Raw genomic sequence first — 24656 nt, 5'->3', positions numbered from 1 at the left:
AGTGCCATTTGTACACTCAGCACAAGTGAGTCTGGGTGGTGCTGCAGAGGTTCAGTCACTGAAATCACTGTGATGGGGTAAAAGCAGTGCCAGAGTTTGTAAAAGGCTCCTCAGTTAATTAAGGGATTGTGAAAAATGCCTCTTGCCTCTTCCAAGGAGCCCATCATGCCACCCTCATTTTTCATGTGCTAATGAAAAATGCTCAATTCCTCTGGAAAAACAGCAGTCTGGTGGCTTCCAGTTAGGGAAATGTTTTCACTGTAACATCATGATGTGTGTGACTGTTACAAATGCTGCTCATTTTTCTCTTCCTGAGGTTTTGAAGTGCAGCCCTGTGCTCTGCTCTGGCAATTTTTAATGCAACTAATGTCAGTACGGGGTTGCAACTGGATTAAAGGTGGCTGTTGATCACAGAGAAATGGAATGGGACAGGCCACCTTCACAAGTGGTGGCTAGCAAAGGGTAAACTCCCAGCTGCCCGGGGATTTTCTACATCTTTAACAGGGTTTGGTGATTTCACAGCTCTTTTCATAGCAGAACATGACATGATGAGTGGTGACTGCTGACCCTGCCACTCCAGCACTCCTCTAAGGGACTTCAGTGGGTGCTTTGGGGTAAATAATGAGGTTTTTAACATTATTTAACAAGCTGTTCACAGCTTAACAAATGGTTCTGTTATTTACCAGCTCAGTAGAAATGCTTGTTAAAGTCACCATCCCTGGAGGTCTTCAAGAAAAGCCTGGACATGGCACTGGGTGCTGTGGTCCAGCTGGCATGGTGGAGATCAATCAAAGCTTGGACTTGATGATCCTGCAGGTCTCTTCCAACCTAAATAATTCTGTGGTCTCTGTAATTCTGAGAGAATACTGAGGATTTAATACCTAGAGAATTGATATCCTTCTGCCAGCTCTCAGAACCAATCTTTCCCCTAAATTATCCCTTTATTTTTAATTATAAATAAAAATGTGAGTGTTGCAGGATGTTGCTCTTTTTCAACTTTCTTGGTATCTAACCCAATGGGAAACCTGTCCCAAGACTGCTGGTTATTGACCAAAATCTTTAAACATCATTATTATAACATTCCCAGATACTTCTGTCCCACTCATCTTCATCATATTTTCAAACCACCCAACAACTCAACACTATTTTCTTACAAAAGGCAGCCCTAGTGTGCTAAAGACAGTACTGACAGCTGGAACACAACAGTCACTTGCTCTTTTTAAGTACAGCTGGTTCCCCTCTGCAGACTATACCAAAGAGAATTGTTCTTTGATGGACCCCATTTTGATTTCTTTTAAGCATGGGAGAGTAGAAAAACAAAGATAATTTCCAATATGTTGGCACCATCTGCAAAGAATTCTATTAAAGCACAAAAATTAAAGGGTTTTTTTGTTTGTTTTTATATTTTCAAGAGTAGTATCAACAATAAGATGTTGGTTCAGAAGTCAGGTAAGGTCTGTGTTGGCAACTACAATTCTTTTATTGGACATATGTTACCGAGCATTGAACACTTGTTTATGTAGGCACGGATTTAAGAATAACACCACAAAATCAAAAGGCTAAACTGCAGACCTGTACTGAGAAGCAGGCCTGGTGAGTCTGTCTACTCCTATAACTCAGCTGAGAAAAGGGGGAAAAACTGCCATTATAAGAGAAGAAGCATAAATTTAGTTATAAATTATGGTTACAGAACTAGATAATATTTCCTTTAAGGCCCAAAGCACTGGAAAACCCAGGTTCTCTGTGAATATGCACACTGTGTTTGTTGCATGAAATATTTAAAGTTAGACTCTGCCTTATGCAAGTGGTTTATCTGTAAGAAAACTTAATACTGATTCAAACAGTTCTCTTGACTAAAAAAAAAAATGTATTTCAGAATTATATTTCAGAATAAAAAATGATACACTTAAACCCAATAACAACCTACCCAAAACAGAGCAAGTTTCAGCAAACAGTGACCAAGAAAGAGTGAACAGGGAAAGCCAGTGTGAGTCATGACTTTAAGCAATGGTCTTGGCCAGATTTCATTCCTGCTCCCATCAGAATTTTCTCCCAAAGAAAATTCAGGAGATAAAAAGGTAAATTGAATATATCCGAATACATCCGTGTCTTTCTTCACCTCATAAGGGCAGTTTTCTACAGTTCTTAGCAACAGAAAAAAAAAATACACATTTCCAGAACTTGCACACATCCGAAAAGGAACAGGTGGCAAACGAAGAGGGAGAACAAAACCTAATAAAAGCTAAACCATTACTTTGCAGTAAACAATAGAATATAACGTGCAATAGTGCAATTTCTCCTTTGCCGCTCCAACAGCGAAGTCCTGGTACAGTCCCCTGCGCGTCCCCCGCGGCACGGCAGCATCCACGCGTCCGTCCGTCCGTCCGTGCATCCACGGGTGTCCCTAACTGCGAGCCCTGGGGGCCGCGCTGGGGCCCGGCTCCGCGCGCCCCTTCCCCGGCAGCCGCAGCTTCTGGTCCCAGCGCTGCGGGAAAAGGCACCGCCGTTACCCCACAGCGAGGGGGTAATGGCCAGAGAGACAGGAATCGCCTGAGAGGCTAAAGGGAATCACCTGAGAGGCTAAAGGCAATCACCAGAGGCACAGGAATTACCTGAGAGGCACAGGAATCGCCTGAGAGGCTACAGGAATTACCTAAGAGTTATAGGAATTACCTGAGAGGCACAGGAATTACCTGAGAGGCTAAAGGAATCTCCAGAGGTACAGGAATTACCCGAGAGGTTACAGGAATCACCAGAGTTACAGGAATCACCTGAGAAGCTACAGGAACTACCAGAGAGGTTAAACAAATTACCAGAGTTACAGAAATTGCCAGAGTTCTAGAAATTACCAGAGAGTTACAGGAATCACCTGAGATGCTACAGGAATCACCAGTTACAGGAATCACCTGAGATGCTACAGGAATCACCAGTTACAGGAATCACCTGAGATGCTACAGGAATCACCAGTTACAGGAATTACCAGAGAGGCACAGGAATTACCTGAGAGGTCACAGGAATTACCAGAGTTACAGGAATCACCAGAGAGGCTACAGGAAACACCACAGTTACAGGAATTACCAGAGATATACAGAAATTACCTGAGAGGCTACAGGAATCACCAGAGTTACAGGAATCATCAGAGTTACAGGAATTACCTGAGAGGTCACAGGAATTACCAGAGAGACAGAAATTACCTGAGAGTCACAGGAATTACCAGACAGGTACAGGAATTACCAGAGTTACAGAAATTACCTGAGAGGATACAGGACTTACCTGAGAGTTCACAGAAATTACCACGGAGTTTACAGAAATTACCACAGAAATTACCTCTCTGGTAATTTACAGAAATTAGCAGAGAGGTACAGAAATTACCAGAGAGGTTACAGATCCACATGTTCACAAGTTTCACACAGAAAATGTGTTCACAAACAGCAGCAAAAGCAGAGAAGTTGCTGTTTCCACCACGTCACCCTGCACTGGGCTCAGGGGTGCAATGAGAGCTGACTGGGAAAAGTCATTTAAACAGGGAAAGTGTTTCCTGGCTTTCCTGCAGCCTCTGTGAATGAAGGGTCTGATACAAGGCTTCAGCACAAGGGGGACTCACCTTCCAAATAATAAAATTTAAATGAAGCTATTCATGCAGTCTTTGGGGAAAAAGGATGAAAAAACAGCTAAGGGGTTTTTGTTAATTCAAAAAAAGCATTATTATTTATTTTTGCATGCAACAGAAACCACAGTAAAAAAAAAAAAAAAAGACATAATAAATATTAATAAATATAATTTGCACAAGTGTTGATGCTCTTGGAAAGGAAGATGATGATGAGAAGTGGTGATGTGGCAGGGTCCTCAACACCCCAGGCCAGGTGTGAGGGCAGAAGCAGCAGGTTACAGACAACAAGGAAGGAAGTGAGAAAGTAAGTGTGCTCCCCAAAAAAATTCCAGCCAATGATGTTACCACCCAAGAGCTGAAACTGAGCAGAAATCAGCCCATGGCAGCAAAATGTTATTTTCTCTGTGGCACTGGATTTCCCAGGGTTCTGCCAAATCAAACAACAACTTGGAATAAGATCCCTGTATCTTTTCACTCCTGTAATCTCCACTGATGTGAGAAATGTGCTTTTATAAACACAACAGTATTTTCCTGCCAGTGACCCTCACACTGATGAAGAAAGTGCTGAGTGGAGGAGAAGACTGGTTTGCACAGGCAAAACCACTATGGCAAATGAATGGCTGAGAAATTGTGTCAAAATAAGAATATTCTGTGTAAAGTGACACTCCTGACAAGGTCAAAACCACTGATACTTTACAGTGCATCAAAACATAAAAAGGTAATCCTTCCAGAACCTGGAAGGCATTAAAAACATCTAAGTAAGAAAAAAACAGAATATATTTTCATTTAGAGAGCTGGGGTTGCTCAGCCTGGAGAAGGGTTCAGGGAGATCTCAGAGGACCTTCCAATACCTAAAGGGACTGCAGGAGAGATGGGGAAGGATTTTTTACAAGAGCATGTAATGGCAGGACAAGGGGTAATGGCTTTGAAGTGACAGAGATTAGATTAGATTAGATTAGATTAGCTATAGGGAAGAAATCCATGGCTGTGAGGGTGCTGAGGCCCTGGCACAGGTTGCCCAGAGCAGCTGTGGCTGCCCCATCCCTGCAAGTGTCCAAAGCCAGGCTGGATGGGGCTTGGAGCAGGCTGGGAGAGTGGAAGGTGTCCCTGCCCATGACTTAGTCTGAAAAACATTTGTAAAGCCCCCCGGTCTGTTTGGTTTTTTTAAAACTCATATCACAGCCCCAACTAAGCAGGCATGTGTTGTGGCACACACAGCTTGCCCACAGAGTTAAAAGTCCCCTATTATTTGCTATTATTTGCTTTTTTGAGGCAGAGGTTTTGACTGCTGCTACACTGGGATACTTTGGAGTAATTCAATGTATCCCTTTTATTTACTCAGCATGCAGTTCTAAGTAATACAGCAAATAAAACACCAAGTTAGTTTTTGATAATTAACTGGAGGCAGCACACGAATTTTCTTCCCTTATTTTGAAAAGACAGGTAGATGTTTTGTGGCACCCACAACGCTGGACTTCAGGTGAGGTATTTTCTTACCTTTATTTTTTTACCAAGACGTTCCTTCCACTTCTCAGCTATGGAGCCTTCCACCAAGAGTAACCTGCACAACAGAGACAACCCCATCAAGAGGCTGTGCAACCCAACACACACAAGACTAAGATCTGTGTGCCTTGCCCTCCCTGAATACCATGAAGGAGATGTACAGACACCCACACCAGGTTTTCCTTCCTTTTGGCTCTGACTTTCAGCTCTGTGACAGGGGAACAGTGAAGGACAGCACAGGAGGAGTTACCTGGAGCGCTCCTCGTCCTCGTAGCCCATAATGATGTATTCCTCATTGGCACTGAGGGGGGGACACAGGCAGCCAGAATTCGTGTGGAGGTTTACAGTGTCCTTTGGAATGTTCACTAGGGAAGATTTCAGGATCTCCTTCACTTCCACTACTGCAGTGACATCGTGGCATTTAGTCTTCACCTCCTTCACTTTAGCCCGAATGACTGGGGAGAAGCCACAAAGAGCACTGTTAGAAGCAGCAGATCATGCAGGTCACCCCCGAGCTGTTCTTGGTGACCTCTGGCATTAGATTTTGCATGGTCCTTCACCAGAAGCTTAGCTGAACTCCTGCAATGTCTCTGCCTCCATCTCTTCCCTTCATTCCTTCACCCTCCACCAAGGAGGTCCAGGAAGCTCAGTGTGCCCCTCAATAACAAGGTCAGGAGCAGCAGTTATGTGCCAGCTGCATTTATGTCCTGTTTCAGCTGGGCTCTGACTTCCTTCCTTCCTGTCTTCTTCACCCTTTCCATGCTAAATATATTAAATCTATTTCTCGTATGCTCTCCCTCTCCCTTGAGCTGTGGCTGTTCCCTCTCTGACTACCTGCAGTACAGATGAGCCAACTTTATCACTCTGAGCCTTACGCAACAAGGGAACGTGCATTAAAACTTCTCAGATCACTACTTCTGCTGGATGACAGGCCCTTACCTTTTTGATTCTCTCCAGTGACCCAGCACTAATCTGCTCTGCTCTTGCTGAACTTCAAATGCTCCTGATCTTGACCCCACGACCTCTGTAATTGTTTCCTCTCTGGGCCTTTCCTTGTGCCTCACGTTGCACAGGAGGAAAGGTCACCTTTCAAAGGCAAAGCTTGCCATTCTCTCATGGTGACCAGTGAACTGATACCACATACAAATGCAAAGCCAGCCCAGAGGCCATGCTCTAGAGAATACCACACCATTCAAAGAGTCCCTTTCCACACTATAAATAGGAGATATCCCAAATTCCAAATGTCTCCTATGTGAAAAAGGTAATATAGAAGAAAGAAAACCATGGACTTGCACATCTCCTCACCCCACATGCATTGCCCATAACAGCCATTAGCCACCATGTACTGCAGGCACATTAAATACAGCTGCCAACAAACACCAGCTTGTGCACCTAGTATGCACAATTTACCCCAAGTGATTCCCTTCCTCAAAACCTTTTAAGATCTCAAAATAAAATATTGCTTTAATTTGGGGATATTTCAAATGCCTTTTGAAACCTATTTAATTTCAGAAGCTTGAGAAAATGGACAGGAGCATGCTCAATGACTGCCGTATGCAGTTTCTGACCAGAGAATAGTCACTCTAATTTTTTTATAAACAAATCCACCAAAACAACATACAGCTGACTAGTGACCAAAAAAGTGTTTGAATGGAGTTGTAATTTTTTAGCTTTTAACAGAAACTATTTTTAAAAGAAGATTGTCTGACTCTGGCTTTATAAATGCATAATACTAATAAATATTATGCAACTGCTACCATTTAAATAAAGCCTTAAAGCTGGCTGAACCTAAGGCTCCTCACCTGATTAATGGGAAAAAGGGAAGTGCTGCATATTGATAAAGCCTTATAAAATAGAGGCCTTTTTACCCTTGTAAAATCATGGCTCAGGCCTGCTACTTTGGCTAAGCAGAAGAGGACTCTGGGAAAGTGACTCAGCTGAACTAGGGGTAGAAAAAGGAGTTATATAACCATGATGTGTTCAGATTGTGGGGTATGGCTGGATTATGTTTGTTATTATTTTAAACTGTGTAACTGATAAAGGCTTAACTGCTTAAAAAGGGCTGGTTTTTGCAATAGGGAAGGGCCCCATGGTCCAGTCCCTGTGATAAGTATTCAGTGGCTTCATTGGCCTAATTTGCTTGAAACAAGCAGCATGAAGAAAAAGACGAGGCTGGAGCTGTGCTGTGCCTGAAGAGCAGGACATGTGCACTTTTACAGCTGTCACTGACAGCATCACACAGCTGGCAAGATGCTCATTGCTGGCTTCCATACACCAGAAGGAAAAGAACCTGTCTGATCTCACGGAGAGCTACTGGGCACGAAAGCCATTAAAAGATCCCCTTCTGCAAAAGCTGAGCATGCTGGAAATCACAGAGGCAGCTCAGGCACAGCAGCCCACAGTGCCATTTTTGTTGCATCACTGCTCACACCAGAGAAGTACACAAACCCCAAATGCCTGCCCTAAAACTGAAATAACAAAGATACCCTTGTACTAACACATCAAGCTAATCCCCTCCATCCTTCCAATTTGGAAACGTTTCAGCTACCCCTTCCTCCTGCAACAAGTAATCTTGGGTTACCAGCAGTAACAGTGAACTTTTTAGGCTTTTTTAATGGAAGTTGCCCCTTCCTGCAGGCTGGGAAGAGCTGGGAGCTGGCCCTGCAGCTGCTCTCACCGTAGTTGTAGTTGTTGCGTAGGTAGGTCTTCTGCGTGGCTTTCACAGGCTTGCACTTGCAGCGCTCTGCACAAACAGAAAGCTTTGTTTAGAAAGAAAAGAGCATGTATTCAGTGACTACCTTCCCAAAGGCTGGAGCTCACACAGCGTGGAAATTGGATTCATAGAAGATAAATCAAATAAATGTGATGGTTTTGTTCATTGGTTGCTGTGTACGGTGAAGTTATTATACTAATTAATGCATACAAATTTATGTTGTAAAGCTTTTTTAGCTAAGGTGTAAAAAGCTTTATCTTTTAAATAAGTCATCTAACTGTGATCTATCACCTGTTTTAATTTGATCTGTTAAATCTTGTTAAGCCAAGAAACACTGTAAGTGTTTTGTAATTAGGAAATAGTTGGCTTCTGATTGTGATGGCATGAATTGCAACACCTGTACTGTCTCACCCTTCTCATGAGACTGAAAATGGAACACAAGTTTTTAAAACACCTCTCAGCTACCCCATCTCTAAGTCAGAAAAGGGTTAAATCCAAAAACACCTAACAAAAATTTCACTGAAGTGACTTGCTTATTACAGTGAAACACTAAAAACCACAGGGCATTCCTGGCCTGTTCTGCTGGGAGATGTGGAACTGTCCATGAGACCTTAAATGTTTTTTAGGAGAAAAACCTGGCATTCTAAAATAAAAAAAATTAAAAAAAAAAGAAAACCAAACCACAGCACAACAACAAAGACACACAGAGTTTGAGTCTGGAGTGACAAAACCATCATTTTAAGCCAGTTTAATGTTCAATCCTGTGCTTGCAGGTGCTGTAATTCCACCCTTGCAATGCTGCTCTCTCTTCAGTGCTAGACTTAAGGAATGCCCTCCTTGCTGTTCCTTTTATCAGACCATAACAGAGACACAGAAAGGAAACACTATGGCAGTGCATGACTGAACATTTTTTTGAATATTATGTATTTTAAGTCAGTTTAGCAAACTGGGATATTCTGGCTAGCAGGAATTTACAGAATATTTGGCATTGGAAGGGACCTTTAAAGGCCACCTAGTCCAACCTCCTTGCAAATAAGCAGGGACATCTTCAACTGGATCAGGTTGCTGAGAGGTCCATCCAGTCCACCACGAGGAATGGTGTAAATTTTACACCATTTTATTATGACCCAGAAGCCCAAGTTTAATGAAAACAGAGAAATTCTTAGCCCTTGTGGCCAGAAAGATAGCCTTCAAAAACAAAAAAAACCAACACAAATGAGCACTGTCAGAGCAGCATTTCCAAAGGTGCAGATGCCAGCCAGCTGGGAACTCTAAGAGAGGTAAAACCATTTTCATTAGTGCCCAGGGAATGCTAATGCTGAAGCTCCAGACCCACAGTGGTGTTCATTAACACCACTGGTATTTCAGGGCTGCTTGTCCTTCTGCAAATATTTACTTATTTTACACCAGTGTCTAAGTGTGGCTTGCTGGAGTAATTTCAAACAGCAGATCCCAGTACTCCATGTGCATGGGCATCTATTTTGACATTTGATTTGGCATAAATGGAAGTAGATTTAATGCAGCTTATTTCTATGCACCATCACCCTAAGTATCAATGCATATAAGCTAGTGATTTAGTTAAATCCAACATGAAGAGTCTGAAAAAGAACTTTTATTTGATTATATAAGATTCCTGCATATTAAAAAAAATCAAAATTGATGGAATCATTATTTTCCATTGGAAGAATTTTCGTGGTTGAAAATGCAAAAAAAAAAAAAAATACAGGAAAGAGGAAAACATTTCAAAAGAAAAGTATATTATTTCCTTGAATTTCAAACACATCCTGAGGAACCTATATATAGTCCTACAGACTTGAACTTTTCTATGTGTTTGTGTTAAAATAACAAAAGCAGAGAAGGGAAGTGATTTTTGGCTTCCCTTCTGCCTTTGTGAGCTCATGGATACTGTAGGCCAAATCACAGCTGCCTTGGAGCAGAGAATAAAAGATGTGCTCCTGTGACCCACGCTCACACAGGCACCTCAGCACTCAAGCCCAACAAGTGGCACACTGAAATGTTCTCCTGCTCTACAGAACTTTGCACTGTGTCCCAGGCAAAATAAAATAGACTAAATTGCAGGACAGTCTCACATTTCCTTCAGTTTTAAGGCAGTATGGGCTTACTTTATTAATTTTAGAATATATTTTGTTAGTCTAGTTCTATTTCTAAATTACAGACCTGCCCATGTTCTTATTGAAGAACCTCCAAGTCACCCTCATGCTTTTTAAATTTACATTTAAAAGAACTGTACAAAATGCTGCATTATTCCTAATCAGTATTTAGAGATACTGAAACTAGCACAAAAGTCATTTGCCAAGGTCAGTTACAAAGTCAGAGCCAGAACCAATTCCTCTCTCCCAGTCCCTGGTACAGCGATTTTCCGAGGAAGGCAAATGCTGACCTTGCCCCAGGGAGTGGAAACACCCACAAAAGGTGGCTGTAAAAATGTACTGCACCACCTGATGCTGAGGGAAAATCCCATCCTACCTGACAGCCTCCCCAGAAGCTGCCAGGATTGCCAGGAGAGCTCTGAGACCACAACAATGGCACGTCCCAAGCACAGAGGCAGCAGAGACTGGCTTTGGCTGAGGTCACAGCCAGCCATTAAATTTTCTTTTCAAGAAAATACAGGATTACAAACTGCTTAAAGCCTCTGTCTCTGAAAACTTCGCTCTGTAAATGCCAAAAGACATGGAGAGAATGGTTTTCCCCAAGGATTGCTTCCAAGAAACATCTGTGTCATCTGAAATATACGTGCATGCATGATGGAAAACCTGGCTGCAATCCTGACCTGTACAGGCACTTAAACCTGGCAAACACCTCCCAGACAAAGAAAGGATAAAAAATAAACACTCTAGAAAATCTTCTAAGAAACCTGAGCATGTGATGAAGCAGAAAACAATGTACTTCACTGCCAACAGAGGTAAAAAAGGACACCCAAAAAACCCCCCTGCAGACTCAGAGGGAAGGTTTTGCCAGCAGACACTGACAGGGAAAAAAGGTGTCTCAAAAAGGGATAACCCATGAGTCCTGCTCCCTGTGACCATGCACAGCAGCACAAGCAGTAAGATGCAGAAACCACAAAGCTGAGAAGAGGATTTTGTAAAAAATACATCAACTTGCTACTTGAAAAACAAACAAACAAAAAGTCTCTATTTACAATGGCAAAACTACAAATTTACTTTACTGAACACATAAATAAAGCCATTTTGAAACATGGCCTTTTAGGTGGTCCAGCTGTGTTTGTCAGTTCAGACAGATGCAGCACATTGAACCCGAAATCATGTTTGTACAGAAAAAGCAGAAAAATCACTAATTTGATGTATGCACAGTAAAAGGCAGTGACATCAGCAGATATTGCATCAGCAATTTTTCTGTCCATCCTTACCCTATGTTCTAGATGTGATTTTTTTAGGTCTGGTTTTGCTTTCAGGCTTCAAAGCACCACAGCAGTAACATGACAAACTTTCCTCTTGCACTGCAGGGTCACTCACTGGAATTACCTGCCCCAGGACAGGCAGCAGTGAAGATATGCCTCATAGTTTTGATATAAGGTGACATGGAGAGCATCCAGCTTTGCTTTCATGCTCAAAGTGAAGCTTGTACGCTCTCTGTGCAGTCCACATCATGCATGAAATCCCTACTTTCTCAATGCCACACAACTGAAAATGGCTTCAAACTATGAAGATACTAACATTAGTAACAAGTATCTTTAGCCAGACCTTCAGACATGGTCCCATGCTCAAGACAATTTAAAGCAAAGCCTGCTAAGGGGTTTGCTTTTATGAGGTTTTTTAACTGCACCTGGGCTTCTAGAGGGTATGCACTGTGATTTAAAGAACGTTTTGCAAAAATGTAGCTGCTTGCACCTTGGGACCTACTGATTAAAATTTTAAACTGTATTATAAACTGGTCATTACTAATACAGTTTTGCAATTTGGTGACAGAGCTCAGTGCTGAAATTACATCTGTAGGTATCCAGTGTTAGGTTCAACACCTTTTAGGTGTTTATGCTGTTGAAGTGGACATCAGTGCACACTGTAGTTCAGCAGCCCCTCTGCAGAAGGAAAGACATGGAGGTCAGTGCTAGGGCTTCCAAGTCTCAATTTCCTGACAAAGACCTGAGAACTTTGGATGGAATCATAATAAAATCCAAGGAAATCTACAGTCATTGGCTTGCTTAAGCAAAAGATTCACATTCCTATAATTATTAGCCACCATCCTGGGCTTTGCTTCTTTGCATTGGCAAGTACTGGTAAGGCTCAAGGGGTTTTATTCAGTTTTATTCAGTTCCAGCAAAACCAAAACGGAAATAAAAAGCAAAGGGGACTTGCTGGAATAAAACCAGCCTCAGAAGGTGCCATTCTCAACCTCCTCAGGCTAACAGGAGTATTGCCATTATCTACAAAGAGTACTAAATTTAATTTGAGAACTTTAAGGTCAAAATGAACCATTATCTTCAGTGGTTTTGCCCAGGGAAAAATCAATTTAATGATTACTCTCTCTGTTCAAGACAGAACTTTTAATAAAATCAGCACAGCCCTCCTGCTTTGATGGACATTTTGAGGCTGACCAGCCCCCAAATCCCACCTGCCCATGGAATGCAAAAGCACAATCTACAGTATTCTCAGTCAAGACTAAGTATTTAAGTATTTATCACTTAGTACCCCTCTTAATTAAATATTTAAAGGATTTGAAAGGCTACAGCTTATTATACAGTTTTATAAAAATGTACTTACCAATGCCAGCACCTCTACAGTTGCCGTTATTAGAGTCCATAGGGAAATCTGGCATGGATTTTTAAAATATGCAAAGAAATGTTAGTATTTTTAATATTGGATTATTTCACTACACATACATCACAATGTTTTCTCTTTCTCTAACATTTAGTATGTGGAAACTTAATAACTTGACTAATAAACAGTTTGCAATATTCTAGAGGTCAGTCCAGTAAAGTTGACACAATGTCTTACCCAAATTTCACCTGAACCCAGCATGTCATGTTAAATGCTGAAGCAGACTAAATATCCCATTTCCATTGCTACAGACTGGCAGGTTTCAGACAAGGCTTGACATTTATGCCATGAATTTTGATCAACTACAGAAAACACGTGTAGTGTTTGCATTTAATTAGATGATGAAGGAGAAATTACTTTTGGGGATTTTTTTTTGGTTGCTGAGGAAATCAAATCAAGCAACCATAATCACACTGTTGAAGCAAATGCCAAAATAAATGTTCCAGCCCTTCCCCTCAGTTTAAAAACACACTGATTACTCTGAAGGACAGATAAGGAACAGAAGTTTAAAAAGGCACCATGCCCAAAGATCTGCTTTTCATACATTTCAGACGCCTTCATAAGTGGACTGTGTCCCACATTAGTAAAATGCATCATTTCAAACCTATTTATTAAATCACACAATTTAATGGGTTTATACATATATTTAATAATGAAAAACAAGTATATTAATGCATATAACTTTGAATGAGCTGAGGACAAAATAAATGCAAGAGGAACAAGAACTGGGAGAGAGGCAAGACACTTTATTAGAATGGCACATAAAATGGAAAAACAAATCAGCTTGCAAAGAAAAAGCCCTTCTGTAATTCTGCACATTTGTTCATTTATGCTGCTCTTCCAGTTCTGGAATCTGGTATCCTACAATCAACTTAGATTATTACATAATCATGGAGGCATCACAGCTGCCTTTGCAATGTAGAACAAATGTAGCAAAAGCTCCTCTCTTAAATTATAAGGGCCATATATATATATATATATATATAATAACAAATTCTGTAATACCTGTTTACAAGAAAAATAATATTACTCAGCTAACCTTCTAATTTTCCCATCCTTGTTAAAAAAAAAAAATTATATCTCCACTTAATGAATACCTATACTACTCAAAGCAACATGAAACTTCATTTACATGCTAAATCACAGTCAGGGCAAGAGTAAAGCTGAAAAACAACATAATAGTTCACTTTAAAAAATTTTGAGACTTCAGGAATAATTATTCTAATCAACATAAAAAGCAAAAGGTATAGAAAATAGCAAAGGAAGATTGAATAGATGCTCTTTTATATTCAATATCCTGTTGCTAATAAAACATCATATCCATTTTCTTGCAAAGAAAGTTCCCAACTACCACAGGATTTTCGTTTGTAGAGAAAAAACCCAACATTTTTATGGAGTCAATCTGATCTTTGCAACCAGGTACTTCCACAGAACCTCTGAATCTTCACCATGCTGCCTTGTAACAAGTCAGACTACCCAAGCTGATTCCTTCTTACATGTTTGATTTTGATTATTCACCTGAGTTATCCTCAGTGCATTAAGAATGCATTTCATATTGCATCAAATGCATTCTGGTACTCCAGGATGTGATGGAAGAGGAATTGAAATGGTTTCCCTCTTGCAAATGGTAAACAAAAGGACAATCACACTTCTCATTCTTCCCCTCCTGGGTCAGTTACCTGTTGTCTTGTCCATTCAGCCAAGCTGTAGCTTTAAATCTACAATTCCCTCTGATGTGGTGAAAGCATAGAGAGAGGTCTTTGGTCTGACAATCCTCCCATCTGCTCCAAGTACACACAAAACATCTGCAGAACCCTCCAGCCACAGAGAGGGGGTCACAGAGGCTCCCTGTCTACCTAGGGCTGGCCTCAGGTGTTTCCCCCCTCTGGGCACCCAAACCCCTGCAGAGAAAGCTCTCCAGATTCCCTGCCCCTCCCACTCAGCTGCCTTGGCCACCTTCTCAGGTTTTCTCAAAGGCCAGCTGCACACGACCAAGCCAACTCCTCTGGTTTTTCAGGCGGCCCAGCAAGCTGAAATTCCTCCCAAAACAGGTATTTCAGGGATAGTTTGTTCATAGCTTCAAAGCACATTCTCCATTCTATCAAAATTGTTACTGGGGACAGAAAAAAATCTTCATGACAGAGAAGACAAGAGAAGTATCAGATTAAATGTTTACCATCTCCCATCCACAGAAGGAAGAAGAAGCCCTGAAGTGCACTGTCCCTACCTAAACCAAGGATGGATCCAAGCAGGCATGACTTCATGGTGCTTGAGCAAACCCAGCCCAATCCACATTGAAATTACACCTCAAAATAAAGCAGAGCCCAGTAAAGGGTTCACAGCCTTCCCTGGCCCATGTGGAGTACAATGCCCACGGGCACTGGCTGAGGAACTGTCCTTGGAGCTCACACCAACACGAGGAGAACCAGTGAGCTTGGTATGGGCAGTATAAACACTCCAACAAGCATGGAACTGACCTGCTTTACACCAGATCTTCCCACACACCCATGGGTACACAACTTATTTTTAACTAAATTCCAGCACACCACAGCCTCGAGGCATCTCCTAACTCTGCACTGCCAGGTCACCTGTCCCACCCCAAACCAGTAATTCCCAGTGAATGAGCTGTGTGTGCAGCCAGAGGAACCCAGACAGCGTGTGCAGAGTGGAAGTGCCTCCTGTTTGTGTGCCTGCACAGAGGCAGCAGGGCAGCCTGGTGTCACAGCCAAGGGTGAGCAAAGCAGGGGTGAACATCAGTTCAGAGCTCAGTTCTGGACTTGGGAGGGCTTGGGCCAGGCAAGTGTTGACCTGCCTTGATGGTCATCCCTTCCAATGCACTCATGCCTACTCAGGGATGACTGGTTCTACAGATGGACAGGAGCACAGGCCTATGGAGGGAACTGGAGACACTGCCACCCAACAACACCTCTCTGGAAACCCTTCTCATCTCCCTGACCCTTTCCCCAGTTAGGCTCATAAGTCTGGTCCCTGCTTACCTACCAGACAGGAGATTGGAAGAGGGTCCAGCCCAGGCCTGCCACCAGCTACGTGGCAGGTCTCAGGTGTGGAACAGAAGTGGAACAACAGGAAGTCAGTTGTTTGGGGGAGCACCCACCCAGCCCCTGTCCCCAGCAGCCTGATGGACACAGGCCTCTCTCCACCAAGCTGAGACCTTCAGCTGCAACGCAGAGAGAGGGAGGGGAAAAAAGCCATTTAAAATCCCCCAAACAACTGACTTCCTATTGTTCCACTTCTCTTCACAGGCAAACCCTCTGCCAAGTTCTGTCTGTGCAAAGCTATCTTCCTGAAATAAATACCTGTCAGCGATGGGTAGCTGGATTGCCAAAGAGAAGAATACTATCCAGAGGTCCAATCCAAAAGTTTCCTATTAAATTTTATTTAGGAGCAGGGGACAAATCCAAACTGTTTTTTTCCAATACACCATCCTAATTAATTGCTTTTCAGAGGGTTTCTATATAAAATAAAAACCAAAACAAAACACTAACAAGGAGAGCTAAATAAAAGCCACGTACACAGTAAGTGTACAAAATAACAATGCCTGCAACCACAGATTTAGATGAGAGGTTTGGAACAGAGAAACAACTTGGTAATACCTAATTTTGAGCAAACATCTTTCCTATAGCACTGTTTAAATAAATAAAAATGTTAAAAGGCAGAGAAAGGCAAAAAATAACATGATCCTGATTGTCATTATGATTAAAGACTATGCCCAGCTATTACTGAAGCCACTCCAGGCACTGTGCTCCAAAGAACTAAGCCATAGCCAGTGGCTGCTGCTTGGGTACCTTCTTCAGATTGAGACATCTGTGAGCCCCATTAATTAAGAAACCCTTCCACAGTGCATGAATTCACTGTCATTCATTTCAGCTATTAATACAGAGAGGATCTTTGCTAAGTGGGTTGCAAAAACATGCACAGAAAAGGCAAGTGATAGGAAAATTTATTCTAGTTAATATTTAAGGCAAAGAACTCAAACTCCCAAGTTGTAGAGCAGCCAGCAACATGGCTGTTCCACATAACGTTTTATTCCTCATAACAAATCCCACCAGGTTTTGATGACATTTAATGGCCCAGGTATTGACTAAATGCTTAGACTGTAAAATCCAGGGGACTCAGCCTACAAAGGCAGCTGAACTGTAGTGAGCCTAACACCATTGGTCGTATCTTCATTACTAAGATTTAAATTAACTTATTTGCTTCTCCTGTCCTGTTTCAGGCTTGAAGCTTGTAATAATTTTGTTATTTAACTGAGAAATGAGGCTGCTCCCAAGTTTCAGGCAAAGACCTAAACAAATCCCAACTTTATAAATGATAACCTGGGCACGACTGCTCATCCTCAGCACGGTCGGTAACACTCCCCCAGCACTGCCATGCACATCGACTGCTCTAAGCAGAGCTAGGCAAAGACTGAGTCAGAACAAATTTGATCTGGAGCTTGGAAACCACTGTTTTGGAAATTAAGTTAGTAATACATAAGAAACAAGCATGAGAAATGACTTGTTCACTTGCCTTTTAAGCCTGCAATGCCAAATTAACATCCTGGGTTACTATGAACTCTTCCAGACAGACATGGAGGACTTGGGCAACATGGAGAAATCATGGGTTCACATATGATTTAAGAAAATAGGTGTCCATCATGTGAATAATCTATAATTTTCTTTAATGTTTAAGAGATGGTTTTTAAAAAAAATTTTTCAAAGTTCTTCTTAGACACCTCATGATAGTTTGGGTGTTAACTACACACGGTTGATACCCTGTAATGTGGTTTCCCTTTTCTCCAACATCTTATTAACAGGCCAACATGCCTTCAAGCTATGTTCTTATCTAAGTAAGATAAGGTGAGACAACCTGCCTGACAGATCTGACTTCCAATATGCACAACACCCGTGACACTCTTCTGGTTTTGTTGCTAGTTCCCTCTTCAAAACAGGAATAAACATTTCACTTGAGACATAAACACTCTGCTAGGCAGTAGCAGCCACATGGGAGATGCTTTTTCAGTCAGCATCCCAACACCAACACTGGCCACTTATTACCTGCAAAACTAAAGAAAAGGTCCTGCCTCTGAAATTCTAGATTTGAGACAATTTTCTCTCTCAGCAGTTCCTGCTGCTTCACAGACCTAAGGAAGTTTGATAGGGCCCTGAATGAGGGAAGAAGATAATCTGATAGACTGGAGGAAGAATGAGCATATGCATATGAAATATATGGAGCAAGTGAACAGGACCTCCCAGAGATGTAACACAACTTGTACTAATGTCAGCACACAGAACCACTTTCACCTCCAAAAAGCCCAGGACAGGGATGTGGGATAAATGCCATAGGAGACTGCAGACATTAGCATGCACTAATCTGACACCTGGGGTGTTAATGTATTGTCAAGATGCTCTTTCATTCTCCATCCTGGATGATGATTTGTTGGATCCTCCATAAAAAGCCAAATTATTCAGCATGACACTTGCCTCCAGAACACCCACACCATACCTGCAGCATCCCTCTGCTTTCTGGCTGTGAAGGAACTCGGATGTTTCCCAAAGAGCATGAAAAATCCAGAAACATACATTTCCCACACGTGTTAAGTCAGTCTCTGTAACGTGAGGAACTTAAGACCTCCCAATCAGTACTCCCACTCGGGTTTTGGAGACCAGCACAAGCCCAGGGGGTGTGCACAGCTATTCCTCTAACTGAGCCCAAACCACAGCACTGTTGTCAGCTATCTCCATCACAGACAAAGCAGCAGCTGCCTCACCCCTTCACCACGTCAGCAGCCCCTTGGTGCTGTGACAGGAGGCGTCTGCATCTTCTTCACACCTGGACTCAAATGGAGACAGGTCCTAGAAGATGTCTGTGGTGGACTGTGCCTCAACAGCTGAAAGTGAACTTCTTACTGAAATTTATCACAGATGTTACCAACCACAGTTCCTCCATACTTTGCAACAGTCACAGGCTACTGGGATGCAGGGAATATAGCTGATGGAAACTGGGCTTGTGAACCCTGTCCCTGCTCTGACAAGGGCAAACACTGACTACATCATCCTTAAGGCTCTCTCATGGAAGGGACAGGACAAACGTTCTAATGCTCACCAGCAATAATGCAGAAACCTCAAGAGGAAAGAGCAGAACCCTATTACAGGTAGCCAAAGAACGAAAGCCAAAAACAAGATTTCACTTCTGAAGAAAACAAAAAAGCCCCTTCTACAAGAGAAAGCCACAAAACAATGGATTGTATTTCTGCCCACTCTATTAGGTGTAGTTTACAGACAGCAGAAGGGGCTAGAATGCTTAGGAGATAAATTAAAGCAAATAAGAGCAGGGATTCTGCACGCTACTCATCAGGCAGTTGGTTATTTGTGTGTTCTACTGAGCTGCAATCCTTTATTTGGAGAATTGGATTTGAAAGTGTTCACCTTACCTCTTCCTAGAACAGGAATCCTTCCCTCTGCTTTCTAAAAGAACAGTTTTATTCCCTCAAGAAGGATTCTTTCAGTCTGGTGCATAATGCATCAGTTCAAAATATTCAGCCCAGAAATGAGAATGTCATCAGGTTCTCATTCACTGAAAGAGAGTTTTCATGGATCTGGCCCTGGAATCCCTCAAAGAGGTTATTGTACTGCTGAGGTCCTCAGAAATAGGTAACTTGGGGGCGATTTCAGCCAAGCTTCCTCCCTCCAGATTTGAATGTGATTGCTTTCAAATTGCTGCAGACCTGCCAAACCTTGCTCACGCTGGAGCCATTTTTAAGGTGGTTTTGAAAGCACCTCAATGCTGCAGAGAAAGGTGCTCAAAACCACATCTCCCCAAAACTACCCCCGCAGGTCTGCAGCGCTCGGAGAGCAGCAGCTGATGGCAAAAATAGATGGTTACGTTCATGGGCTGGGGAAGAAAGTAGGAAAAGGCAAGAGGGAAGCAGCTAAAAGTTAGAAATAGCAGTAATGACTGGAGATATGAGGGTATGGAGGTCTCAAGAGGTGAAGAGGGTAAGAGAATAGAGTCAGAGATGGAGTAGGGTTTGTCTGGCCTGTAAATAAATGGAGACAGAGAGAGCAGCTTACCTGGGAAGGCTGAGCTGGGGAGCACGGTCAGGAAACTGAAGCATGATATTTTGTTAGGAGAAGAAAACAGGATTTACAGCGTTTGGCATTACTGGCAGTGGGATACATAAAACATTTAGCAGTGGGACAGAAGCACAGTAAAATACTGTGCTGAGCACAGCATGAAAAATCCCCCTTTCATTCCCAGGCCACAGCTGGGGGAGGACAGAGAGGTGAGATCCACTGCCTGTCAGTGAGCTCCCAAAACCCAGCACTACAGCTGTGGGCACTGAAGGAGACAGGTAGCAGCACAACAAGCTCGTGGGGTGCATGGGTGCTGCCCTGCTCTGACCCCTCTGGTCTGCTCTCCCACCCCAGTACAGCTCTCCAAGTCCTCCGATGGAGAGCTCTGGCAGAGCCACCAGCACTGGAACTTTGCATCAAAGAAAATGGTAGCCTGGTCCCACCAGCAGCAAACGCTTTCCTGAAAGTACACAGGAACTGTAGTCACTTTGTAAAAGGTCAGAGCTCACTCGTGATAACCACCCACCAGCTTCCTTTAATTTCCTGCTCAATCGCTCCTTGTGTTCAATATCTCTGTGGTGCTCAGCTCACCACATTGGAGGGGTGTCCTGCCAACTCCTGCAGCCCAGAGGCAGCTGTGACAAGAGCAGGATCCCAGAGCCACAGCGGGTTTGTAGCATGGTCTGAGCAGTCAGCAGTCCTCACCTGACTGTGCAGAGATGCTCCTGCCTCTGACAGCAGTGCTGCATGGCAGTCAGACAGCCAGCACCAGCCATCCTGTGGGATCACAGTGAGCTGAGCTGGTGAAACAGGACGCAGAGATAAAGCTGAGCAGTGTGAGACCACAGTGGTCACACAGCATCAGGGCTCGGGTGCAGGATGCAGCCTTTGGCTGGCTTCAGGGATGTTGGGAACAAAACACAACGGAAGGCTGCACTTTGCTACACTCCTCACCTGGCTACAGCTCTAGAGCCCAGGGACCTGCTGGGGAATCTGTGCTGTAACTGCACCTTCGGTGCTAACCACTCAAGATGAGCGTGTTCTCTCCCCTCCAGGTGTGCATAGGAAGTGGCTGGGGAGATCCCGGCCCCCCAGCTCCTGTCTGGGCCTCCTCTGGGCACTGATCTTTCCCCAGATCTGTGGAGTGGTGGCCTTGTGTGGGAAGGGAGCAACCTGCTTTGGGAGGGAGCGGCTGGAGATGAGCACAGAGGGGCGGGGGGGAGAGGGGGAGCCGGCAGCCTGGGGGCTGCCCCTCACTTGGGTGGCTCTTCATTCTCTGCCAGCAAGCGCTGCCGCTGGATCCCCGGAGAGCGGTGTGGAAACGCTTCCCGTTCGTGTGGAACGAGAGCCGCAGCTCCCACGCTCGTACGCGCTCCCCAGAACGGTGGCGGGGCTGTCACTTGTCACACACACTCTGCGCCCAACAGCTAAACTTTTCCAGCAGCGATGCTGCTGCTAAAGGCAGAGAAAAGACAGCAGAAGAGCGGAGGGCAAAGCAGAGAGAATCCGAGAGCAGCGGGAGGGGAGGCAGGGCTCCCGGGCTGCCCTCCCCGCCCGCCGCCCATTGTCCCCGCGCCGGTGCCGGTCCCCGCGCACTCACCCGCGCCCTCGGCGGTGACGATGGCCTCGGGGGAGATGCACACCCCGCGGTCGTAGACGGGCAGCTCGTCGCAGGCCAGGCTGTCGGGCCAGGCGTGGCTGTAGCGGACCAGGACGGGCTCGCAGCCGGCGCGGGCGCGCTCGCAGACGGACTTGCAGGGCTTGATGGGCTCGTGCTGGAAGTCGATGGTGCAGATGGGCGCGTACATGGCGCAGAGGAAGAACAGAAGGTCGGGGCTGCAGTTGGTGCCCAGCAGCCCCTCGAACTGCTCCATGGCCAGCACGGCGTTGGCCTGCGTGCTGTGGTGCAGGTGGTTCGGCATCTTGGTCATGTTCCAGGGCAGCGGCTTGCACAGCGGGATGCGCACCGGCTCGCAGGCCGCCCCCCGGCCCGCCGGCGCCCGCCCCAGCACCAGCAGCCCGGCCAGGGCCAGCACCGGCAGCCCCCGCCACATGCCGCCCGGCCCGACGGTAAGCCGCCCTGGCTCGGCCCCTCCGCGCTGCCCCCGCCGGGCGCGCACCGCGGCCCGCCTCTCCGCCCCGCAGCCCGGCCCCGAACAAAGGAGAGCCCTGCAGGGGAGGGGGGGCTCTGCTGCTGCCGAGAACCCGAGAGACGTTTGCCTCGTCCTCGCCGGAAGGCAGGCGAGAGCTTGAGTTCTCCCCGAAGTAAAAAACTTACTGGGAATATAAACAGGATTTCAGAGCAGTCTCTCGGAGATACATTCGTATTTTTTAGGAAAGACCTTTTTTTTTTTTTTTTTTTTTTTTTTTTTTTAACAATTTTTCGGGGGGAAGTACACACTATGCTGGGTGCAAATGCTTAAGCAGGAGGTGCACACGAAAAGAATGTCACCTAGACATAGCGATGAGCGAGCAGTTTTAGAGGAGAGCAATAATGCTGAGCGGCTTAAAAATGAGGGAGATTTGTCTCAGCAGCTGGGGATGCTTTCTTTTCAGAAGGGTAAAAAAAAACCTGAAGAGGCCGGATACTCTTAAAGATACCTTGCATAACAGTGGGGCAGCAAACGGAGTTCTGACTTGATCTGAAAAAATGCACCTCAATATAATCATAGAATCACAGAACAGTTTGAGTTGGAAAGGACCTTAAAGATCGTCGAGTTCCAACCCCCTGCCATGGACAGGGACCTTCCACTGGACCAGGCTGCACAGAGAAAACAAGCTAACATTTATCAGCTGAATAAATTCTTTTCATTTATAAACATACGAGCAACTGCTCAATCACGCATTTATTATTCCAGCTTCTGCCCCTAAATCAAACCTGTGAGTAGAAACACACCTACCACAAGCCAGTGCTCAGAAACCAGACCAAAAATGTGAACAAGCTGTGAAAGCAACCATGGATACAGGCCCACAAACACAGGGTCCTAAGCCTAGTAAGGCTTTTCTGCAGTTTTTCACTTTATGACTCGAGATGAAACCCTAATCCCTTTAACTCAGCTGCTAATGTCCTTGTTCCAGCAAAGGCACATGCCAAGCAAACAAGGAGTTGTGATACGGCCAGTGGAGTACAGGTACCTTTTATTTGCCCACCTCTGCAGGTGCTAATTTCAAAGACCCAAACCTTGTTTCCTGCACTCCTAGAAGAAAATTTGGGCCTCAAAGGGAGGCAGAAGTGCTCACACATGTGCATGTGACAGCCTTAGGAGCCATCAGTCAGGCTGCCCATGACCCTGCACCTGCATCCAGGCTTGCAAAGTAGCCACGAAGGCAAAGGAAAGGGAAAGGGCTTTCCCTGCAAAGGGAAGCTTGCTCCTCTGCAGGGGGAATTCAAGAGACAACTCTTTTTACTCATCTTCCTAGCTCTTCAAATTTAGTCACAGCAAAGCCTCAGGCTTGAGTTTTCCCTAGCAGTGTAAAAGAATGCATGTTTTAAAAGCAGGTGGTGTAATAAAAACCTTACCCAGGTGGTTGAGAGCTGAATACATTGGGACCTTACCTCACAGCAGTGAGTGTGAGAGCAGTGCACCCCTGAGAATGAGGGGGATGAAATGGGCCAGAGCAATGCAAAGCACCTATTGACATAAATGAATGTACTTTCTACTTCAATGTGAAATTCTCCCATCTCTGTATTGTATTTCTGTTAATTATTTTTCCAATTCATAATTACACAAATCAGCTTTAAAAACATTTCCTGTGCTTTGCAGGAAAAAGCATTGACAATAGAGAATATTCCAATGCCTGCAACAAGGCTATCAAGTCCATAAGCTCAATTTTTTAGCCCCAAGTCTACAAGATCTATGAGACGACCTTGTACTTCTTCACTCAAAGAGTAAAATTCCTCAAAATTCTTTCAGTACAGCAAATGCTGGCATTCCCATGAGATCACAAACACTAAAACACATTCCTATGCAACCTGGCTTCACATCTTCCAGGGCTGGTGTGAACACTGATACCTCCCATGCACTGAGCTGGCAGAGCACTGCCCACTTGCCCTGCTGGCAAGCTGCTGGTGCAGCTGGTGCCTGGGAGAGGATGGGCTGCTGGCAGGACTGGGGCTGCTGGCCTGCAGGGCTGTCTGCATTCATTACCTCTTCATGCTTCCACTATAAATCAGCTTATACGAGGTGGTAAAAATTCACCTCTGGCTGGAACTAGGCAATCTGATTACTGACCTGAAACATTGCTACTTTAACCAAACATTTACACCCCCCCGTGTCTGCCAAGTTATTTGCTGTTATACAGAAGCACTATGGCCAGTCTTGACACCTTTTTAAACAGACAAGGAGACTGGTAAAGCAGAAAAAGAGACAGTGAAGAGGAGGGCTGTGGTTTCATACTGTCAAAATGCAGCTGCGGTGCTCTGCTCTGCAGGTAGAGTTATACTAGGAGGAAAATAAAATGGCTAGAGGAGAAGAGCAGACTGCCAACCTACTCCCTGTCTTCATGTGCAGTTGCTGCACAACACCAGTACTGCTAACTGGAACTATAATATGTGTGCATACTGAAAATGGTGAGAGTTTGTATGTTAGCTGAGAAAGCATGTGCTGTGGTACCTGAAATTTTCCACCAGTCTCAAAATACAAAGTAGCTTTTACTCTGGGTGCTACCACAGTGCTGTCAGGAATTTCACCCCCTTCTCTCTCACCACTTTCTTAAGATTTATGAAGAAAAAAATCTCTTTCTACAGCTTCCATCAAAAAGGGCAGTGCTAAAACTCGGGGCTGGGTTGGGACAAGAATCAAATTCCTTATCTTGGACAACTCCAAAAGGGTTTAGTCAAATTAAGGTATCCTCATTCTATCAGCTTGATGTCATGCATGATCAGCAAGAGTTTCTAAATAAAAGTGTGCCCAGCAGCAGACTGAGATCAGCACTGCATGCCTGTGAGTTTCGTGGTA

At 44.3% G+C, this 24656-nt stretch overlaps 1 protein-coding gene across 1 annotated transcript; it reads right to left on the bottom strand.

The window, feature by feature from the left end:
* Positions 1-1457: 1457 nt before the first annotated feature.
* Positions 1458-21772, bottom strand: FRZB (frizzled related protein). Its single transcript, XM_041487725.1, has 6 exons — positions 21299-21772; positions 12566-12613; positions 7791-7856; positions 5364-5568; positions 5108-5171; positions 1458-2485 (listed from the first exon to the last, which is right to left on the bottom strand). Exons 1-6 carry the CDS (start codon positions 21750-21752, stop codon positions 2405-2407), a joined length of 918 nt encoding a protein of 305 aa, XP_041343659.1. The 5' UTR covers positions 21753-21772; the 3' UTR covers positions 1458-2404.
* Positions 21773-24656: the final 2884 nt, after the last annotated feature.

Source organism: Pyrgilauda ruficollis, unplaced genomic scaffold (genome assembly GCF_017590135.1).
Source record: "Pyrgilauda ruficollis isolate IOZ18807 unplaced genomic scaffold, ASM1759013v1 scaffold83, whole genome shotgun sequence".
Lineage (NCBI taxonomy): Eukaryota > Metazoa > Chordata > Aves > Passeriformes > Passeridae > Pyrgilauda > Pyrgilauda ruficollis.
The sequence above is the reverse complement of the archived record's forward strand: the minus strand, read 5'-3'. Positions and strand labels throughout refer to the sequence as shown.